General features: G+C 38.5%; 3 protein-coding genes and 1 non-coding gene across 5 annotated transcripts; all 4 read right to left on the bottom strand.

The window, feature by feature from the left end:
• Nucleotides 1-1,892: 1,892 nt before the first annotated feature.
• On the bottom strand, nucleotides 1,893-5,487 carry LOC121743164 (zinc finger CCCH domain-containing protein 32-like). Of its 2 annotated transcripts, XR_006038217.1 has the most exons (9): nucleotides 5,180-5,487; nucleotides 4,925-5,070; nucleotides 4,673-4,720; nucleotides 4,454-4,573; nucleotides 4,085-4,372; nucleotides 3,630-3,947; nucleotides 2,545-2,640; nucleotides 2,337-2,461; nucleotides 2,250-2,265 (listed from the first exon to the last, which is right to left on the bottom strand). XR_006038217.1 is itself a non-coding variant. In XM_042136388.1 (8 exons), the coding sequence occupies exons 1-7, from the start codon at nucleotides 5,235-5,237 to the stop codon at nucleotides 2,345-2,347; spliced, it is 1,095 nt and encodes a 364-aa protein (XP_041992322.1). In that variant the 5' UTR covers nucleotides 5,238-5,485; the 3' UTR covers nucleotides 1,893-2,265; nucleotides 2,337-2,344. The 2 variants fall into 2 exon arrangements, 1 of the variants encoding a protein (XP_041992322.1); XM_042136388.1 differs by lacking the exon at nucleotides 2,545-2,640 and having other exon boundaries at nucleotides 1,893-2,265; nucleotides 5,180-5,485.
• Nucleotides 5,488-11,284: 5,797 nt separating this feature from the next.
• On the bottom strand, nucleotides 11,285-13,632 carry LOC121745263 (40S ribosomal protein SA-like). The gene is made up of 5 exons (XM_042139092.1): nucleotides 13,384-13,632; nucleotides 12,610-12,872; nucleotides 12,327-12,524; nucleotides 11,912-12,113; nucleotides 11,285-11,634 (listed from the first exon to the last, which is right to left on the bottom strand). The coding sequence occupies exons 1-5, from the start codon at nucleotides 13,514-13,516 to the stop codon at nucleotides 11,528-11,530; spliced, it is 903 nt and encodes a 300-aa protein (XP_041995026.1). The 5' UTR covers nucleotides 13,517-13,632; the 3' UTR covers nucleotides 11,285-11,527.
• Nucleotides 13,633-16,669: 3,037 nt separating this feature from the next.
• LOC121745674 lies at nucleotides 16,670-18,131 on the bottom strand. Its single transcript, XM_042139650.1, has 2 exons — nucleotides 17,271-18,131; nucleotides 16,670-17,209 (listed from the first exon to the last, which is right to left on the bottom strand). Exons 1-2 carry the CDS (start codon nucleotides 18,129-18,131, stop codon nucleotides 16,670-16,672), a joined length of 1,401 nt encoding a protein of 466 aa, XP_041995584.1.
• Nucleotides 18,132-20,566: 2,435 nt separating this feature from the next.
• On the bottom strand, nucleotides 20,567-20,640 carry TRNAV-AAC. Its single transcript has one exon. It is a non-coding gene; the product is annotated as a tRNA-Val (tRNA).
• Nucleotides 20,641-21,014: the final 374 nt, after the last annotated feature.

The following is a 21,014-nucleotide window of genomic DNA, read 5'->3' as shown; positions in this document are numbered from 1 at the left end:
TGATGATTGAAGCCACTCTAAAATTGTAGCAGTGAGGTTGCAATCATTTTACAATAGTTGTAATTTAATTTGTTTTGCATAAATGGCACAAGATAAATGGTCATATTTTAGCAGAGCACTTTAATTAGACAGCCAAAATTCCTACATTAGTGGGTGGAATCATATCTGCAAAATTGCTTTCTGCCGCCATATAATATATATTTTTTGTTTAATGCTATGTTTTTGGGGTTATTTAGGACCACATTTGCCAGGCTTTTCTTGCAACAATCCACATACACTATTTTATTAGTAAACATAAATACTCCAATATACTGAGTCGCATCATATATTTTGAAATTTTGAGGTGTATCTATCGATTATCATTGTATCCAAACTATTTATTATTACCAAAAGTTCATGCTTGACTTGATAGAATTTATCGACCAAAATTTTAGTCTTTTGACAACTTTTGGTATTCTGCTAGCTTACGTTAACTCTTCTATAAATCAGAAACAATATTATGGTGATTAATTACCTTTAAATATATTATCATGATTGGAGGAAATAAACAGAAAATTAATATAGCTATTATTAGAAAAAAGTATGAGTTCTTTCTTCAAATTGTTTATCTAATCAAAATTTTTTCAGCCTTAAAAGGTGGAACAGTTGTTTGTTCAGAGAATGATGATGCGCCACAAACATGCGAGCCCACTTTTTATTACCAGGTAAATGTTGCATGTCCATATATAGTTTTACACAGCAGACTCTGATATTGTCTCACAAAATCCAAATATATACTGCATCAAATATTAACTATTTCCATTTTTGTCTATCCTTTAAAAAAAATAAACTTTTAAAATTTTCTATATTGGAAAATAAACCCCACAATTCACTAACACTACTTTCCTTACTTTTTCTCTCAATCTTGCTTTACTCATTTTTCTCTCAATCTCTCTTACTTCACCAATTCTCCTCTTACTTTACTACTTATGCATTAAAAATCTATATCTTTCAAATATTTATATTTTTGAAGGACAGAAATAGTATTTATTAGTGTTATAATCAGCAATCGAACGACAGTGAAACCATGGAAGGCGATGGAGTGGAGTTTCTGTGCGGAGAAATCGAGAAAGAGATGACGAGAGAGAGAAATTTCATAAAACTTCTGATTGTGCCCAGAGGAAACAGAACAATAATACTATCACAGTTATTTACTATACCCGTGTATAATCTATAATTTATAACTATATAAAAGATGAGTTTGGATATTCTAATATAATCATTTTCTAAAATTATTTTTAAATTTTGGTGACAGTTACAATCTTATACTCATTTATATGGTAATACATTCAAATATTTTTCAAGGTAATTGTCAGATTAACATGGAATGGAGGGAGAGGGAGTACAATTTATAAATTATAAGAGAACTTTCACACCATATTAATTTTTATTAATTCGGCAATCATCCATTTTGAATGAAACTATGAGAGTGGTTCGAGTTTATCAAAATTAGTTCAAAATAAAGGTATACTAGTTTTTTTTCCGTATTGAATTTTATAATTTGTAATCTATAAACACTATAATTTTACAAACTCTATATAATTTTCTTTGTGATATACTATATATAAACTTTGTATAATTTTATTTTTTATTATTTTATTTATTCATTGATACGGAGTACGTACTTTTATTTTTTACGAAGAAAATTCAGTGGGTCTTGCAACGCAAATAGTAAAATAAATAATACACCACATTTGTCATTTTATACTTTAGCTTCAAATTAATACCTAATACGTAAATATTTTCTTTTCAATTGATTTTAGAAATTATACGAGAGAAGATGATAGAAAGGAGGGAATTGGTGGGTTAGAAATCAAGAAATGGAGATGAAACTCCCTATGAACTCAAGAACAAAAAAACATTTGTTAAGCCAAACACTTCCATTAACTTACAATGTGAAATACAGAAACTAACAATATCCATGAATCCAATCAACATGTTATCAACCTAGCAATATATGTTGAATGACACTTACAAATGTCTCAAGCCTAGATGGTAATATGTAACAGGGCATGTAAATATATACACATCACATGGAAAACTGCACTTAAATTCACCATCTTTTATTCTGCTCATATTCATACTCCCACCTCCCGAACAAGAAGCCGTTTTTTTGTCAATCAGAAACTACTAAAGCATTAGGTTTGCGGAATCACTGGAAGAGTTTCCAGAATGCCACACCCTGTTTATGCCAGGATCAACGCTAGAGCCTGCAATGCGTTCACCCTGCATCTCTTGAAATGAATAAGATGGTAACAAAGTCGTAGCAGCAGATAGCCCAGGCCCGTAACGAGTACCTGGCATTTCAGTATAAGATGAAGCCGGACTGTATTTCAGAGTTGCTATGGGGTGGTCGTATTTGCATGTTCGCCCGAACTTGCACTGGCCTTTCTGCATGTAAAAAAGAGCAGGTCTGCACTCCCTGTGTTCATCACCAGAAAATTAAAATAAGCATTTGAGAGGTTATGCATAAATCTTCAGACCTCAGATCATTAGCATAACAACCTCAAATAGTTAAGGATAAGGTAAACAATATGTCTTCAACGCCATCAAGAAACTCTGAACATTTACTTTCCGAACATTTATCTTGTTCTACTATATCTGCGAAGAGTTCTCATTCAAACTATAATAAACTGAATTAATAAAAAGAACCAAAATGACTTATATTTTGAATGGGAGGGAGTATATTTTATTGTGAATTAAAAGATGTACTCCATGTATTATAGGGATTTCGAAACACAACAAAGGTTAAGGTCTCAAATAATAATTTCAAAACATCTCGTATGGATTATTGAACATGATGAAGAGAAATGAATTTAAATCTAAACACGATGACTAACGGTACAACAACTCCAACTTAATAAGACTAAAAGGCAAAAGTATAAAAGTACAATGTTATCACACAAGGTTCAGCAGCAAGTTAGCTATGCCCCTCTCTTTTCTTAAATTGTGATATCATATCATTGGAAGACTACACCATGATAAGTGTATATATCTAGACAGGTTACTAGCATAAGCAAAAACTCCAGAAAGTTTATAGCAGCAAGATGAGAAATTTTATTTAAAACTCTATTGTAGCTCAGTAATAGAATGTATAAGTGCACCAAATGGGAACCCCTCTCACAAAAGTGCACCAAGGCTGGCTTTTAAGACGGTATGTCATAATCTACTGATAGTATCTTAGGAAATTATAAGACAAAAAACTTCAAACAATTAAAACTAAGACTAGCTGTTGAAACTAAATGATGCATCAGTTTAACACGTAAAGATTGCAGTCGTTACCCACAAGATAATGATCAATCCGGTAATAAGCCCTGCTGATGCTACTGGAAAAAACTCTATGTAGTATGATCAGAGTGCTAGAAACAAATCGGACTTTTTGAAAGGCAATAGCCCATTCATTCCATGTTTTCTAAATGCTTAACAATATTCATATCCCAAACCATAGAATTAAGAGACACGCACTCATGCTACTGAGTACATAAGATGGAAAGTTGGACCTATCGGTAAATAAAAAACCAGTCGCCTCCCCCCAGAAACATTAGGTAAAACGGATAAATGATAACAATGAAGGGAAGGATGAATCATACCGGACGAAGAGGCAGCCCCAAAGGACTAAGAGCACAATTAGACTTTGAAACAGCCCAATCTGGTGCATGATTATACCTACAAGACGGTCCATATTTACAGTCTCCGGTTCTCATGTAGTACTTGCAATCTGGCTGACCAGGTCTTTGGGGAAACTTTTGCTCCTGTACGATACTGCCTGAAGGACCAGCAGATGATGGTAAATGGGAATAAGCTCCAACAAAGGCAGGGGTAGAAGAACCTAGCTGTGACAGTCCATACATTGAAGTTGCTCCAGCTGAGGCTTGAGCACCCGGCGATGGTGCGGGGCTAACTGATCCCTACATCATGCAAGCCATCATTACACTGGAATCTATTCCAATGAAATATACGAAAGCATAAATTAGCAAATACACTGAAATAAGGTCTCGAGTAAATGGTCTATCAAATTTTAGAAAAAGAAGATAAGAAGGCCTACTGAGTGGGGGTTCCAGTTTGGAATGGGAACAACTCCAGGGAGCAGCATGGGACCATAAGCACCAGAGACATACGAACCAGGCAACAAAGAAGGCCTTGCAACCCTGTAGCTGGATGTTGTGCTGTCATATTGCTCAGGAGTAGGAGAAGAAAGAGACTGCACCGTCGGATAAAATGGACGTGCAGCTGCTGAAACAGATGTTCCATCCGATTGCGGATGATCAAATTTACAGGTTATACCGAATTTGCATTGCCCCGTTTTCAAATAATAGGAGCACTCTTGCTCTCCCTGTTGGAAAGGACATTATGATGACCATCAAAATCGTTTACAACATAAAATGTGTGTTAATAACATACAACAAATGATTACCGGTCGCAATGGATATCCATAACTATTTAGAGGTGCACTAGTCAATGAGCCACCAGCATTTTTCGGGTGGTTAAACTTGCACGACATACCAAATTTACAGGTCCCTGTCCTTAAATAGTACTGCACATTCAGGGAACATGTAAATAAATATACTAGTTCAGAATTCAGGGGAAAAGTAATACTTCAACATTCATTACATCATAAAGGCGTGTCAATTACCTGGCATGGAGGCTCCCCTAGTCGCTCCGGATACTCTCCCACTCCCAACTGCACAACATAAAGAAAGATAGATGTATGAAACCCCATCCCAAAAGAAATAAATTCAACCACTCCTCTCATAATACCAATTAATAAACAACAGAAATGAACTTCAATACATGCCAAGGGCAAAGCAATAAACACACTAACAGTAACAAAGCGGGATGATAAGGTTTCACTAGTAAAACCGTTGCCATACATATCGAAACTCACCGAGCAGCTACGATCCCGAGGGTGATTGTAACGGCACTTGGCGGCGTACCCACACGACCCGGTTCGCACATAGTAGGCGCAGTCGGGTTGACCCGGCCTCTCCGGGTACAGTGGCCTCTCCCATAAATTCAAGCCCCGCATAGAGTCTACATAGACACAACACATTATCAATCAATAAAACCCTAGGAACTCACAATGCAGACAAAGCGCATAAATTAAAACCAAAAACGATCCGAAATTAAAACCAAAACTCACCTTCCAAACCCGAGTCCTGAGCCCATTGCACCTGCTGCTGATCCCCGTACAACTCCATTCAAATCCGACTTCACTGTTTCTCCATGAAACACACAAAATCCACTTCCGTATACAACGTCTGATTCCCCCCTTGCTCCAAGGGGTTTCCTTAACTGTGCACTGGTTGAGAGAGAGGGGATTTCTGAAAAAGGTGAGATTTGAGAGTGTTTTCCCCTTTGGTGTTGTGATTATTTTGTACAGTTGAGTTGAGTGTATAGTGTTCGTTCGTACGGTCAGGTATTTATCTCTCGCATACCCGCCAAAGTGTATGCAACAAAACAAAAGCATTTAATGAAAAGTTGGTCGTGGGAATGGGCTTTTTCAAAGTTTCATTTTCATCTAACGCCGTTTCCATCTCAAAACGGGCTTCTCTTTCCAACAGTTGTAACCGACACTCGCTCCCAATTACATTATCGTCCTTGTGTGTTGTTATTTGGTTGGTCCTTCTATTTCTTTTTTTGTTCTCTTTCTGAAATAAAAAAAAATACACCAATTCTATGTCGATTTTGGTGGTATAAATTCAGCATTCAATTTTGAATTTTTGAAATGATGCCATGATTCTCATTTTTTGACTAATTAATATAATTATAACAATATTTATAATATAAATAGTGCTGGGAAAAAAATTCAAAAGCCTTATATTTGTACTAAATCAGACCAAATTTTGAAATTTGATCTGATTTTTGTCAAATTTCAGTTTGGTTTTATTTATTTTTTATTAAATTTCATTTTTCAGTTACGTTGGGTTGTATTCCCTTCATCCCTTAAAAATAGATTATATTTATCATTTTGGGATTTCCCTTAAAAATAGACTAATTTTATTTTAGAAAGTTTTTCATTTTTCACTAACAATCAGTTTTGGAGAGAGGTTTTCCTATAAATTTAAAATATCGTACTCCATATCTCATTTTTCAAGGATTAATTATGAAGTTTAACCTATTTCTAAAATTGAGAATGTGAACGAGTTCAATTTCCACAAATCCATATAAAAATATACTCCATTTTACCAATTCAGATTTTTATCTTTTAAAAAAGGTTGATACTACTATGTTACACAAAATAAGGATTAATTTTAGTAGTCCATTCAAACGGATCATGCATCGTTACCAAAATTACACGCAAGTTAGTATAACAAAGGATGAGTTGTCAAACAGTTAGTACAATTTTAAGGGCAATGGGGAAAATAAGGAGTATAATTTGAATAGTTTGGAAGGATGATGTTTAATTTACTCGTCACATTCAGGTTGTCTGAAAATAATTGCACCGACATGAAATGGTCCAATCCTCAAACATCAACTTGTATGCGCGTGATTGATTTACAGCAAAAAAAAAACATCCATCTTCGTGGTCACATGAGTTATTTATTGTTACATTTTGTGTAACATTTTGAATAAGGGGTAAACTGTAGATAGTCATTGTCACATTTTTGTGTAACATTTTGAATAGAGTGCACTCTGTAGGTATAGCCATCGATACTCACCTTCCCACATATTCCACTTTTACAATTTTTATTGTTAAAGGCGTAGCGCTCCATCTGGAAATCGCAATTTTTGGTTCCGAGATGAACCTCGGCCGCCAGCATGAGCTGAATGTCGGCCTCTTTTGTGGAGAGCACCCTTTGATCAGCCATGGTTGAAGGCTCTTCGCCGCTCCGCGCAAAGGAGTATTGTACTATTTGTTGCTTTTGCTGTAAGCTCAATATAAACCCTAATCGATATACCTATATATGCCTCATTACTTTTCGGTTGGGCCGTTTGGGAAACCCAATAATTCGTTTTCATTGTCAAAAAAGAAAACTAATAGGAGTAGTACTTCGTTGATTCTCCATTCTTAACTAAATGACCAATAATGAATCTCTGTCTTAAATCATCTTCAATGGTACACTAAAATTTAAATAGAGTAGATAATTTTTGAGAAAAAAACACATATATTTAGGTTTACACTAAATCCAAACCTACATTTTTTTCAAATTTTGAAAGTGAAAAAAGCATAATATAGAGAATATTCTTTTAAGTTTGAGTTTAGCGTAAATGGTTGGAGTAAAATCATATTTGATGTATCATTTACACTAAAATGAGTTTGAGTTTAGTGTGAATGGTTGGAGATGCTCTAAGGGTATGGAGCAACTTTAAATTCTTGAGTCATCCATCCCACCACCTAGGCCTGTCAAATTGGGTACCCGCGGATACCCGATCCGAAAATTTCGGGTACCCGATCCCGAATTTCCAAAAATCTAATATCCGATACCCGATCCGAAAATGATTTCGGGTATCCAGTCGCGATTGTGAATATTTTGTTTTATTATTTTTATTACTTTTTAAGAAAATTAACTACAAAATTTTAGAAATATAAACTTATAGTTCGAATTTGATACAAACTTGAAGTAGTTCGAGTTTAATATTAAAAAAACTACTACAAATTATTAGAAATAAAACTTAAGAGAGAATGATTTCAGGAGTACATTTGAATTTTTTTAAATAATAAATAAATACATAATTTATTAAATTTTAAAAAAAATCAAAAAAAAATGTTTATAAGTCCACTATGGTTAGCCGCGGCTATAGCCGCGGTTTGGGGCAGTCCCGGGGCGAATTATAGTGGAGTTGGCGTCCGCCCCCGGGGCGGACAAGGAAATGGGGGTGGTAGGCGGCGGATGGGCCTTCGGCGACTCCGGGGCGGACGCGGCGAATAGGCGGGGCGACTATAGTGACATGGTGTCCGCCGCGCCGGTGGACGCCCAATTTTTTTTTAATTTAATTTAATTCACCTATAAATACACCTCATTCCATTCATTATTTTCACACCATTCCAACTCTTCATCACTAAATATTTCTCTCACTAGACTTTGTGGTCAGAAATGGACAATTGGTGGAGAGACGCGTGGAATGCTCTGATTCAATAGGTGCAACACCAGGCCGCCCAGGAGGATGCGGTGGAGGCTGCGATCCCTCGTGCGATTACTCCTTGGCGGACCGTCCCACGAGACCACGTCGGTGCGCACCAGCGTCTAATGACTGATTACTTTGTGGATAACCCCGTTATCCACCCGAGATATTCCGCCGGAGATTCAGGATGTCGCTACGGCTGTTCAACCATATAGCTACGAATTTGGAGGATCGTTACCGGTGCTTCACCCTGGGGCGTGATGCCGAGGGCCGGATCGGGCTATCTACGCAACAAAAGTGCACCGCTGTACACCGGCAGCTTGCCTACGCCGGACCAGCCGATATGTTCGATGAATACCTACAGATGGGTGAGACGACTGGCCTCACGGTGCTTAGGCAGTTTTGTAAGGGGATCCGGGAAATTTTTGGTGGGGAGTTTCTACGGAAGCCCTGCCCTGATGAGTGTCAGAGCCTGCTGGATATGCACGGTTTGATACACGGGTTCCCAGGAATGTTACGAAGCATCGATTGCATGCATTGGGAGTGGAGGAACTGCCTCGTGGCATGGAAAGGCCAGTTCACAACTGGATTCAAAAGCAAACACCCATCGATGATTCTGGAAGCCGTTGCTGACTACCGCTTGCGGATCTGGCAAGCGTATTTCGGTGTTGCCGGCTCGAACAACGACATCAATGTTCTTCAGTCATCGCCGCTCTTCAACGATGAGTGCCGGGAGGAGGGTCCAGAAATCAGCTTCGTAGCCAACGGCACGCAGTACAGTAGGGGCTACTATTTGGCAGATGGGATATATCCGCGGTGGTCTGTATTCGTCAAGACTGTCCGCCAACCGGTTGGAATGATGAAACAATATTTTGTGCGCAAACAAGAGGGTGCTAGGAAGGATGTTGGGCGGGCTTTTGGTGTCCTCCAATCGCGGTGGGCCATTATACGGTGCCCGGCACGAGTTTGGCACGAAGATGATGTCGCGAATATTATGTTAGCATGTATCATATTGCATAATATGATAATAGAAGATGAAGGCTTTGTGGCATAGCGTTGGGCGCCGGAAGAGGGCGCAAGTACAAGTCACGGTGTTTCCTCCGCGCCGATCCAGATGGGCGTACCACGGAGCAATGAATATTTGATCCAACGCTTCGCTGATATGCGCAGGACCACATCACATAACACACTCCAGGCCGATTTGATTGAAGAAGTGTGAGCACGTAGGGGAGGTGGCGGCGCAGTGTGAAGACCTTAGTGATTTGTGCTAGATTAAATTTTCGTTGTATAATTTTTCCTGTACTTTAATACGACGAAAATTTAGTGTTTAATTTTAATTTCTTCACGTATAGTCGTCGTCTTCTAATTACGTATAGTCCGATAAATTTATTAATAATTACTCGAAACATTTATAAAATGAAAATTGATTATAAAATTTGAGGGCTATTGGAGGTGTCCGTCATAGTGGCGGAAATAAAATTTTGGAGCTATGGACAAAAAAAACTGGGGCTATGAACAAAAACTGGGCGAGGCTATTGGGGTGTCCGCCTTATAGTGGACACTCTAAATGAGACGCTAGTGAGTGGAGAATAATTTCGAAATATAAATTAATAAGCAGGTGAGGAACAGTGTTTTAAAATCTTGATTGGTGAATAAACCAGTAAAGCCGGTTTTCGGATGGTTCGTAGCGGTTTAGGTTCGGTTTTGCGGTTTTTTTCCTTAATTTTTTCCCCCATGTAATTTGAAATTATAAAATAAATTGGAACAAGAAAATTGATAGTTTAAATTGAATTAAGACCAGTAAGGTGAAAATGATATCAAATTTACAAATTACAATATGATACTAAAATTTACAAACAAATTGCAATATGATATAATTTACAAACAAATTACAAAGTGATATAAATAGGGGGAAATGGGTCCAATTTGAATTTAAAACCAGCATTTTAAAAAAATGGTGTTTTGTGCAATCAATTTTGAATAGTGCAGCGATCACTCACCTGGAACCAATCCATTTTGAAGATTCAACTAATCAATTTTGAAGACTACAAATTCATTAACTAATGTTAATTAGAATATTATGCTTTATTTAAAGTAATCGATTCTTCTAAGTTTTATTAAACAATGTTCGATAAATATTTATTAATAATGATCCATACTCCATAGATTCCATACGTAAAAAACTGTGTTAATTAATAAAATCAAAAATAGTATTATAAAGTTATTACCATAATCAATGGTCCATACTCCATAGACTCCATCTTGTAATTTAGTTTATTTTTATTTTATTATATTTTCTCTTATGTTTTCCAAATTACCATCCAATTTTACCAAATAGTAGTATTATAAAGTTATTTTTGCTGCAAAATTTTGTCTTGTTTCCACGTATATTACTAAATCCAAAAAGGAAAGTTACTTATAAAAGTATAAAACTCAAAAACCGGATCATTCAATAATGTTTTATTTAATGGAGTATAATTTTAATATAAGGATTAACTATGTTTAAATTTATCATTGCATTGGCGGTTCGGAACCGTGAAACCGCCGATTAACCGCCGGTTAGGTCGCGGTTTCGGTTCGAAAAATTTGGAAAGGTAAAACGAAAATTTAATAAAATAACGATTGAAATACAAATGTTTGAAAGGTAATAAAACTTTCAAAAAATTACCACCTATCATTCCTCTTTAAGACTTTAACATTATTATTCAGTTTTTAAGTTTCTGATTATTGGTTGAAATTATACTACGTAAAATTAAAAATTATTCTCTCTTCAATCTCACTACCATTTCATTACCTACTTTATTATTCTCTTACTTAACTATTTTAACACAATTTTTTATAAAATCATGTATGAAAAAGAAACTTTTCATTACCTACTTTATTCTTCATTTACGGAACTCATTCAACACATTTTTTTATAAAATCATGTATCAAAAAGAATAGTATCTACTGTTATGGAGAGGAGTACTACAATAGAAAATAATTGAGAGCAAAAAGGGCTCAATCCAGCCGAGCAAAAAAAGAAAAATTACACCCTATGATTCCTCTTTCGCAACAGCTTCAATCCAAATAATGCAAAATTTGTTAAAAAAAAGTCGCATTCAACAATCAAACATTAATTTATACCAATACCAGCAATTCAACATTACTAAAAGCAGCTTCTAACGAGTCTAGGTGAGAATTGAGAAACATCGTGAGCATATTCAATATAATTAATACTAATGTTTAAGCAAAAACCAGTGCGTAAGAGCAGATTATAATAAACAAATGACTTAAATACTTCCAAAGTTAAAAACTAAAAACGTCTAGCAACCAAAATTCGATTATAACAATATAAAACGCGAACAGATTATTGGTAGGATTTCTGGAATCTCTCATGCGCAACGCGACCTCCAATCTTCTTCATCTCACAAATGAGAATGTTTCATTCCCAACCGGTTGGAGCAATGTCCACCGGAGCAGCTGCTGGCGGAACTGCAGTTGTTGCAGCATCAGCGGGTGGTGCCACAGCTGCATCCCATCCATCGGGACCTACACATATCAGTTACCTTTCGAGTTTATTTCTATAAAAAGAGAATCTAATACTAAAAGACAACTCCAATCAAACAATTTGTTTTATCCACAAACCATGCCATAGTTTCATGTTGCAAGCTATACAGTTCCAATACAAAGGGTTGACATAAAAACTAGTCATGACTTCAAGCCGGGGTTGAAAAAATTTAATCATATATCCATATACGTCATTCTGTTCTTCAATATTTCAAATTTCAATCTCTAATATTCTAAAAATCTCCCTGCATATTTTTACCTGTTTCAGCTGCTGCCCAACCACCGGCAACTGGTGCAGCTGCAGCAGCCAAGTCGGGAGCCCATTGAGCCTCTGGGATTTGAGCAGTAGACCAGTCGCCTCCAATAGCAGCAGCACCGTAATCAGCATAATCAAGAGCTGGAGCATCCTCCTGTTCCTCTTCCTTTGCCTCCTCAGGCTCCCTATAGAAGAACAGATCCACCTGCCAGAATAGAAAGAGATAATAAGATGGGACAGTACAAAGAGTGTCAAGAAGTATATTGTACTCCATATTTTCGTTTCACATCACATACACATGTTTTTAAATATAATATAAGTAAAACAGATTATTTCCAGTTGCAACACAAAGCCTCAAAGCATCAGAATATGTCATGTCAAACAAAAAATCTCAATATATTATACTCCTGAATCTTACCATAATATCCCACTTGTGACCGGGAGCAATGAGACCACGCATCTGCAGCACCATCCTGGCCAGAAGCCAGAACAGGCAGCCAATACTGTGTTTTCCCTTGTTATTGGCAGGAATTCCAATATCCACATATCGCATAGGCGAGTCAGTATCACAGAAAGCAATTGTGGGGATATTGTACAAAGCAGCTTCTTTGATAGGCTGTAGAAGAATTTAAAATGTTAGAGCCATTATTGCATACAATGTGACATACAGCATCATTACACAATCACAATTAGTAGCTCACCTGGTGGTCAGTTCTTGGGTCTGTCAGAATCAGGAGTCTTGGCTCGCTGAAAGTTGTCTGGAGCTGATTGGTGAAAGTTCCAGGCGTGTGACGCCCAGCGATAGCATTAGCACCAGTGTACTGAGCAAATTTCAGAACGGCTCTCTGACCATAAGGCCTAGCAGATTGGACAATGATGTCCTGGGGATTCTCGATACCAACAATAACACGGGCAGCCATCTGCAGCTTCTCCCACGTCTTTCCAAGATTGATGATGTAAATCCCTGAGTGGTAAAAAAATCAAAACCTATATCAAAAGCCAATCAATATGGTGAATAAATTGCAACATATTGTAAAATACCAATGAAGACACGTTACAGTTGAAAATACATCTTTAAGAGGATGCAACTTAAGTAAAATACAATTCGAAGCCGCATTCTTCATAGACTAAGGCAGAATGAATAATATTCCCAGTGGTCAATTTGATGATATCTACTGTTTCTACTACATTAATATTAACAGAGGTCGTACCAATCGAGTCTACTAAGCACTAGCTTCCTCAAAGTGACGAACAAGGAGAAAATCAAGACACAGTTGAAAATTCATAAACGTAGCAAAATAAAAAAACTAGGTAAAATCTAAAAATTATTATAATTGTTAATGTTTTAGCGTATGTTGCAATATAAATCAAAGCACACTATCGATTGAATAGCAGAAAAAAAAAAGCACGATAATCAGCGGATCTAAGTACGATACTGAAACGATATAGGTAGACAAAGAAATAGCTGATTTTACCATCATTGCGGCGCTTAAAGGCATAGCGCTCCATCTGAAAGTCGCAATTTTTGGTTCCCAGATGAACCTCAGACGCTAGCATAAGCTGAATGTCGGCCTCCCTGGTCGACAGAATCCTCTGAGGGGCAGCCATGATTCAGCAGTTGGTTTCTTCGCAACAGAGATTGATATGCAGAGATGAATATTAGAGAAGAAGTGCGCAGTAGGGAGCATAAACCCTAGATTGAAATTCTATTTATTGAGCCAAAACTGACAACAGATTAATTGGTGTTGGGCCGGCCAATAAAGAACACTCAGAAAAATATACCGAGTATTTATTAAAATTATAAATATTATTTGAAAATCATAACGGCGAGATATGTAGAAAAAAAATTAGTTGTATTTTATTTTAAATTTTAAAATTGTGTGCAAAATCGTATAAACTTAAATGTCCTTTACAATATTTTTTCCAACTTTATATTAAATGGTATGAAATTTTGTAAAATATCATGTTAATAGATATTCATAGTGCAGTCCAGATATTTAGTCATGTACTCCTTCTGCCCCAAGAAAGTTGAGTCACTTCTTTTACGTACTCGTTTTGAAAAAATCGTAATAAATAGTCGAAGTGGGTAAATAGTAAAGTATAAGCGAGAATAATATAGATAACAGTCTTCTCAACATATTCTCGTTTTTACTTTACTATTTATCCGCTCTAACTATTTATTACGATTTTTTCAAAATGATTTCAAAAAAGAAGTGACTTAACTTTCTTGAAACAGATGGAGTATAAATTATCATATTGACTAGACTCGTAGGTCATAGCTTGACATTATTGTGTTTTTCTTTCTAAGAGCACGAAAGATGGTCTTCGAAGCCAGGTTGCCGAGATCTATTTAACTTAGGATTTATGTGCATCAAGAGCCTAGAGTTTCCGCCTAACCACCCATTGCAGATTATTTTACCGCTGAACGACTCATTGCTAATAAAGTGGAATCCATCTTTACTGATTGTACATTAAAACGGTGTCATTTTAAAAGTTATTGTTAAAACATGGTGCTTATACCCACCAAATTTGTGCAAGGGCTGGAAAGAACTACTTCGGGCACTACATATTGACACCGAAGCAATGTTGCATCACATCCATCACCGCTGGCTACAACACCTATAATAATTTAAACTGTAACACCACGACATAAAAACAATTTAAAAAAAATACATTTTGCAATATAGACAACGTAAAAACAACCGTTATTGTAGTCAGTTTCAAGGAAAATTATACTACTACCATTCAATAAACAATAATTTTATAACTTAATATATATACTCAATACCAACCTGAATAAGGCCATCTGCAACCCTGTCTCTTATCCGTCCCTTAAATTACTATTCATGGGTAACACTGTACTTTTTTACTCCATCTCTTAACTAAGGGACGGAACCTGCAACCCTCCATCTCTTATCTGTCCCTTAACCAACTATTAAATTACTATTCATTCAATTTCATTTTTTATTTTTATTTCCAACCAAATTCAATTAATAAAAACACACTTCATTAAATAAAATAAAATTACAACATAAAATAAAAATACAACTTAAATTTTAAAAAAAATAAAAAAATACATAATTAAAATCCTAAAAAATAAAAATTACTCCCTCCGTCCCACATAATTTGACCCAGTTTTCCATTTTGGTCCGTCCCACATAATTTGACCCATTACAAAGTTTCCGTAAATGGCAAAAAAATTAACACTCCTCACACCCACCCAACCACCCACAATTAATCGGTCTCTCCGATTTCTGTCTCTCATCTCCACATTCACTCCCACCCACCTACTCTACCACTTCACCCCCACCCCCAATTTCGTCGAAAACCCTAGATCTCGAGAGCTCCATTTGCAATGGCTTACTCGGCCGACTCCTCTCCTTGTTCTTTATTGGTAGATCTGGAAGATCTCGTTGTCCCAGATACGCCGGAACATCTGTGGTCATCTGACTCCGCCATCGGAGAATCTGTCGTCGTCGGGACCCTAACCGACACTGTTGTTCCCGAAACCCAATTTGATTCATCCATTCCCGAGTATGTTGACTGTGGTTGTGGTTGCCCCTACTACGGTCCACCACCACGAGCCACCCCCTCCGACTTTCCACCAGCCTCCCCCATCGATCCAGCTCAAGCCACCCCCAACCGTGTGTATTCTGACGTTGAGAGGCAGATGTTTGCTATTCTTCTGCCCAAGTTTTTAGATCTTATCTAAGTATGTTGTCTCTCAATTTTGGTGTTTTCCGATTGGGTTTGACGGTATGCTTGTTTGTTGGGTTGGAGGCTATGCTTATTTGTTGGGTGTGGAGGCTACGGTTGTTTCATGGGTTGGAGGTTGTGGTTATTTGCTTGGGTTGGAGGTTGTGGTTGTAGGTTGGGTTTGAATGCAGTGATTGTTGGTTGGGTGAGAGGCTGTGGTTGTTGGTGTGGATGATTGTTGGGTTGGAGGCTTTGTGCATTTGCCCCTGTGACTGTTGTTGCAATTGTGGTGCTAGTTGAGATGATGCTATTTGTGTTGTTGCTATTGATTTGTGCTTCTGATATTGAGATGATGCTAATTCAGAAATGCTATTGATCTGTTCCATGTGATGCTTTGCTATGTGTTACTAAGCCACCCCTCTTGTTAGGTTAGGAGGCTTATGTGTGAATTGATCTGCTCCCTATGATGAGTTGCTAGTACTGATCTGTGTTGCTTTGCTATGTGTTACTAGGCCACCCCTCTTGTTAGGTTTGGAGGCTCATGTGTGAATTGATCTGCTCCCTATGATGTTTTGCTAGTACCTCACTGTGATGCTTTGCTATGTGTTAGTAAGGCACCCATCTTGCTAGGTTTGGAGGCTTATGTGTGACTTGATCTGCTCCCTATGATGAGTTGCTTTATCTGTTCCATGTGATGCTTGGCTATATGTTAGTAAGCCACCCCTCTTGTTAGGTTAGGAGGCTTATTTGTGAGTTGATATAACCATGCTATCTGAGGGAAAATGCTCTTAACAAAACCATACAAAGTCATTACATAAGTCACCCCTATACAATGGTTAGGAGGCCGTGTTGTTAGTTAAGCAGCCTTATAAGCCACCCCATATACATGTATGGTTTGGAGGCTGCCCTATGATGACAATTTTCTGAGGGATTTGAACTTTAGAAGCCACCCCTACACTTGTAGGTTTGGAGGCTTTACAAAAGATGACAAAAAACAGTTGGTAGCATAAACCACACCTACTCCTGAGGCTTATACACCCAACTGACAAAAAATGCTTACTGATCTTAGAAGCCTACAACTGTACTGATACCTGAGATGTCATATGATGTGCTGACATCATTATTAGGTTGTTGGAGGTAAGCCACAACAGCCTTGACAATCTCTTCCTCAACTTCCAAAGTGATTGGAAGTATCCCCAACCTTGATAACCGTTCTTTATTCATGTGTGGAATTTTGTATCCATTTCTCCCTTCCACCTTCAATATCTCAGTAAGACAACCTTGAAGGGTTAGGAAAACATTATTGAGTGTTTGTGCACTAAGTTCATCAAAGGAGCTTTGCACATTCCTCGACAAATCATCCACTCCATTAGCCACTTTGTCATCTTGTATAGACTGGATGGCACGGAAAAAACCTAAATCCAACACATTACAATCATGGGAATTAGGTGGTTGGCAAATGATATGGAATTTGAAACCCTCTGTGTTTGCTACAGCCTGAAATTCTGCATCATTGTGGTTTACGTGTGGCCTTGCATTGTCTTGTTGAATGAATATCTCATTGCTTATATACTCTGGCCATTTAGCCTTGATGGCTGGTAGGATCTACACATATATGTGATGTGTTTTAGTGGGATGGAAAAAAATTGAAACAAAAACAGTGCACCTTTTGAATGAGGCATTCCCTCATGACTTCCTTGTTCACTGATTGAATGGGCTTGGTCTCTAAGGTGCCTCTTGGTCTGTTCTTGGAACCTCTCTTTGCTGGCTCTTTAGTAGTGAATGGAAAAATGCCTATTTTTCCATCAAATATGACTTCTCCATTTTCTGCAATGTATGGTCTACACACAACACACATAAACATGACCTTTGTGATGAACCGCTTTGACTTAATAGCTCTATATGGCTCTTCCTCATCTGGCAGCAGGTAGTACCTATCCGTAGCCTTAGTCATGAAAAACCACTTCTCATCAATGTGCACTACATTGTGCATTGTGTGATATTTGAGCATACCATTGAACACCACTGGTTGAACATGAATGAGACCCCATTTCATTCTTGCTAATTTGTTTGCAGCAGTAAGTAGTGGCTTAACTGCATTTGTGTGTGGCCTGAGCCTACCATCTTTCACCATTCTGCCTACGGTAGTCATGCTTAACTCAAGCTTCACCGCCATCTTACGGATAGTACCTCTTTCAAGGATTGAAAGAGATCTTACCTTGTTAGTATCAAGCTGAATTTGATCTTTGCGCTTGAAGCCTTTAACACGGTTTGCTATGTTGACAGGTACTCCACTCTGGATCTGTTTTTTGGTCTCTGACCAGATCTTATAGACTGTCTTCCGGCTCACTCCAAACTCCTTTACTGCCTTCTGAAAAGCTTCATATGGCACATTACCTAAATGGCTCGATTGTAGCAGACTTTGAGCTATCAAATTTTTGGCGGTCACCGGTATGACGTGTGACTCTCTGTTTCTGTCTCTGTTTCCGGCAATATCTTCGGCGATGTCTCCGGCAGCAGGCTCCATAGCCCAGTGATGAAAATTTTCTGAGGGCAAATGATCAAAAACTCTCCTTTAGTTGTATAGGTAGTCCTTTTATAGATGGTGGTAGTTGGAGTTTCCCTCCTAATTTGTTGTGCTTCCTCCTAAAATTTGGTGGTCACTGGTATGACGTGTGACTCTCTGTTACAGATGTTGTACTCCCTCCTAAAATTTGTTGTAAGTTTAATGGGATTTGGGATTTCCCTCCAAAAAACTGCAATTTGTAATGTGATGGAAGTTTTATGAAAATATGCAGCAGCCTATTTATTCAAATTTGATGTTTTATGAAAATATGCAGCAGCATTTCGGCAGAATATGTGGTGGTAGGGACGATTAAAACATTAACTTCAATAAAAAATGGAAGAATTTTTTTTAATTATACTCCAACAGCCACAAAATCAATATTTCAATAAAAAAAGGATACAAAAATTAAAATGGGACCCTTTTCTACTACGTATCTTCATTTAAATCAAAGTCAAACAACATTTCTTAAAACCCGTGCCAAGTCAAACTGTCCCAAATTATGTGGGACGGAGGGAGTACATAATTTAAAATACAATTTGATAGAAAATAAAAAAAAAACTACTCCGCCGACGAATCATCCCCTGAAGGCGGTGGAGGTGCACTGAAGCCACCTGGAGGCGGAATACCAAGTTGTCTTGCCATAAACTCAATTCCGGCATGATAGGCTTGGTATTGGGGAGGCGTCATGCGGGAAGTGTCCGATATTGTGGCGGTCATGTACATGGACATTAGGGAGTTCGAGGGTGCCCCCGAGCCCGAGCCCGCCTGGCTTGATTCGGCTCGGCCCCTCCTCCCTTTAGGCGCCTTCGCCGCATTTCTCCCTTGCGGCCGACGGCGCCCACGGGAGGACCCCCGACATCGTCTGCCGTGCCCTCAACCTCCTGCGAGGCAAACTCTTGTGCGGCGCTGCCCGAACTGCCCTCACTAGACGAGTATTGGCCACCCGCCGTGTGCTTCGTGTGCTTCGAGGTCGAGCCCGAGCTGGACCGGACACCACCGGCCCCTTTTCCTCGTCTTTAACGACCTCCCAAACATCGGCATGTTTGAATTGTTTGTCGGTGTAGTCGAAGTAGACTCGCAAAACCGACCTCATAATGTCGGCTCCCGTGGTTCCGCTTTGGTAGTGAGTCGTTTCACTCTTGTAGATGGCGCATAATTTTTTGACCTCTCTGTCGACTCGGTCAAAGTGAGCGCGGAGCATCTTAAATGTGCGGCGGCGGGACCCCTTCGGCTTAATCTCGTGATAAACCTTGGTGACCTTTACCCAGAATTACTTCCGGGATTGTTGATTCCCGACGATGGGATCGTACAAGACTCTGATCCTGCGTTGTACACCGCCAGCGTTTCTTTGGGGCTGTACGGATGTCGACCTAGATCCTCCTCCCCCTCCTCGTCCGCCTCCGCCCTGGAGCTTCCACCGCCTCGGCCTTCTTCCGGAGTGGGTTCAACGGAATAATCCTCCCGAATCTGGGATAATCCCTGCGAATACCTCGGGGCGGAGGGACGGGCGTATGCATCCACATCAAAATGGGGTGGTTGGTACCCCCTCGGCGTCGACGAATCCTGGGTGCCCGGCGTCGACGAACCGGAACCACCACCCAGGACATTGTACATGCCCCCAGTCGCCGAACGCGTTGATGTCGAACCCGACGGAGCCGCCACCGCCAGAGTTTCCGTCGCCGGGCATTTTGTGATGAGAGGTTAGATGAAAATTGGAGAGGAAATGAAGATGATCTGGGAAGAATAGATGTGTATTTGTGTGTGAAATGAGGATGAATTAGGAGTATTTATAGAGTAAAAAATAAAAAATAAAAAAAGAAAAAACGGTAATATTAACGGTGATATTACCGTTTTTCATTTTTTAAAATATTTTTTAAATTCAAATTTATAAAAAAATTATTTATTGCGTCAGCGTGACGATGTCCACTCGCGGGCCGGCGAGTGGGCGTCACTCATGGCGGCGGAGCGCGCCACGTCACGCTGGCGCGTGACGAGACGTTTCGCCATCCGTCTCGGCTGGACGGAACGCTCGGCGGGCTGGGGAAGAGATGGGGCGTTGCAACGCGGTACGCCGCCGGCTCATCCCGGCGTAACGGATTATGGGCCACCTGTGTGACGCGTTGCAGGTGGCCTAAGCTTTTCCCAGGCTTTCCCAGCATTAATGATGAAAATTTCTGGCAAGTTGATTATGACATAAGTGATTCAGTGACATCACAATCAAAAACATTTGATCTATTGACAAACAAAATTATGAAATTAACTTCAGAAGGCTTCTAAATCATTAAAACTGCTAAAAGTCACAGTCACAAGCATATTTGGGTATTAAAATTGCAATAGAAAATTTACCGAATACTTCTAGGCTTTGGAAGTTGGAAAAATAATCAAAAAAAGGAAAATGGCTTCGCCCGGACTCGAACCGGAGACCTTCAGTGTGTTAGACTGACGTGATAACCAACTACACCACGAAACCTATTTGTTAGAATATTATAACACTATTTACATATACAAAGAAAACTTTTACAGATCTTATATACACCATTCTGGCGATATTTTCAAAATGTTTGTTCAAATTATATTCCATTCTACCCCAACTTTTATTAAAAATCATTCTATACATTTACATAGTAAGTAGTAACAATTTATAAAAATTGAGTCAGTTGTCAAATGATCACAATCTAAACTTAAATATAGAAATTCGCTTGCCAATAGCAATGCCAAACAAACTCGGCCCATTTATTATTTTAACGCTGATGATTTTTCATGTGGATTATTTTTACTTAGTAAAATTCAGATTTCTTTATTGAGAGTTTGAAACCTAATCTGTGTATCCACGTATATAAAAGA

The sequence above is a fragment of the Salvia splendens genome, chromosome 8 (assembly GCF_004379255.2).
Source record: "Salvia splendens isolate huo1 chromosome 8, SspV2, whole genome shotgun sequence".
Lineage (NCBI taxonomy): Eukaryota > Viridiplantae > Streptophyta > Magnoliopsida > Lamiales > Lamiaceae > Salvia > Salvia splendens.
Note: the sequence above shows the minus strand (reverse complement) of the source record. Positions and strands in the feature narration are given on the sequence as shown.

What these genes read in the sequence shown, in the direction of transcription:
- LOC121743164 (XM_042136388.1), bottom strand. Translation starts at nt 5,237, where the DNA reads ATGGAGTTGTACGGGGATCAGCAGCAGGTGCAATGGGCTCAGGACTCG. An exon ending in CAAACTGGAACCCCCACTCA is followed by an intron (nt 3,948 to 4,084) that starts GTAGGCCTTCTT and finishes TGCATGATGTAG; the next exon opens with GGATCAGTTAGCCCCGCACC. An exon ending in TGGGGCTGCCTCTTCGTCCG is followed by an intron (nt 2,462 to 3,629) that starts GTATGATTCATC and finishes TGATGAACACAG; the next exon opens with GGAGTGCAGACCTGCTCTTT.
- LOC121745263 (XM_042139092.1), bottom strand. Translation starts at nt 13,516, where the DNA reads ATGGCTGCCCCTCAGAGGATTCTGTCGACCAGGGAGGCCGACATTCAG. An exon ending in CTTTAAGCGCCGCAATGATG is followed by an intron (nt 12,873 to 13,383) that starts GTAAAATCAGCT and finishes TTTACCACTCAG; the next exon opens with GGATTTACATCATCAATCTT. An exon ending in ACCCAAGAACTGACCACCAG is followed by an intron (nt 12,525 to 12,609) that starts GTGAGCTACTAA and finishes ATTCTTCTACAG; the next exon opens with CCTATCAAAGAAGCTGCTTT.
- LOC121745674 (XM_042139650.1), bottom strand. Translation starts at nt 18,131, where the DNA reads ATGGAGCCTGCTGCCGGAGACATCGCCGAAGATATTGCCGGAAACAGA. An exon ending in GGGAATGCCTCATTCAAAAG is followed by an intron (nt 17,210 to 17,270) that starts GTGCACTGTTTT and finishes ATATATGTGTAG; the next exon opens with ATCCTACCAGCCATCAAGGC.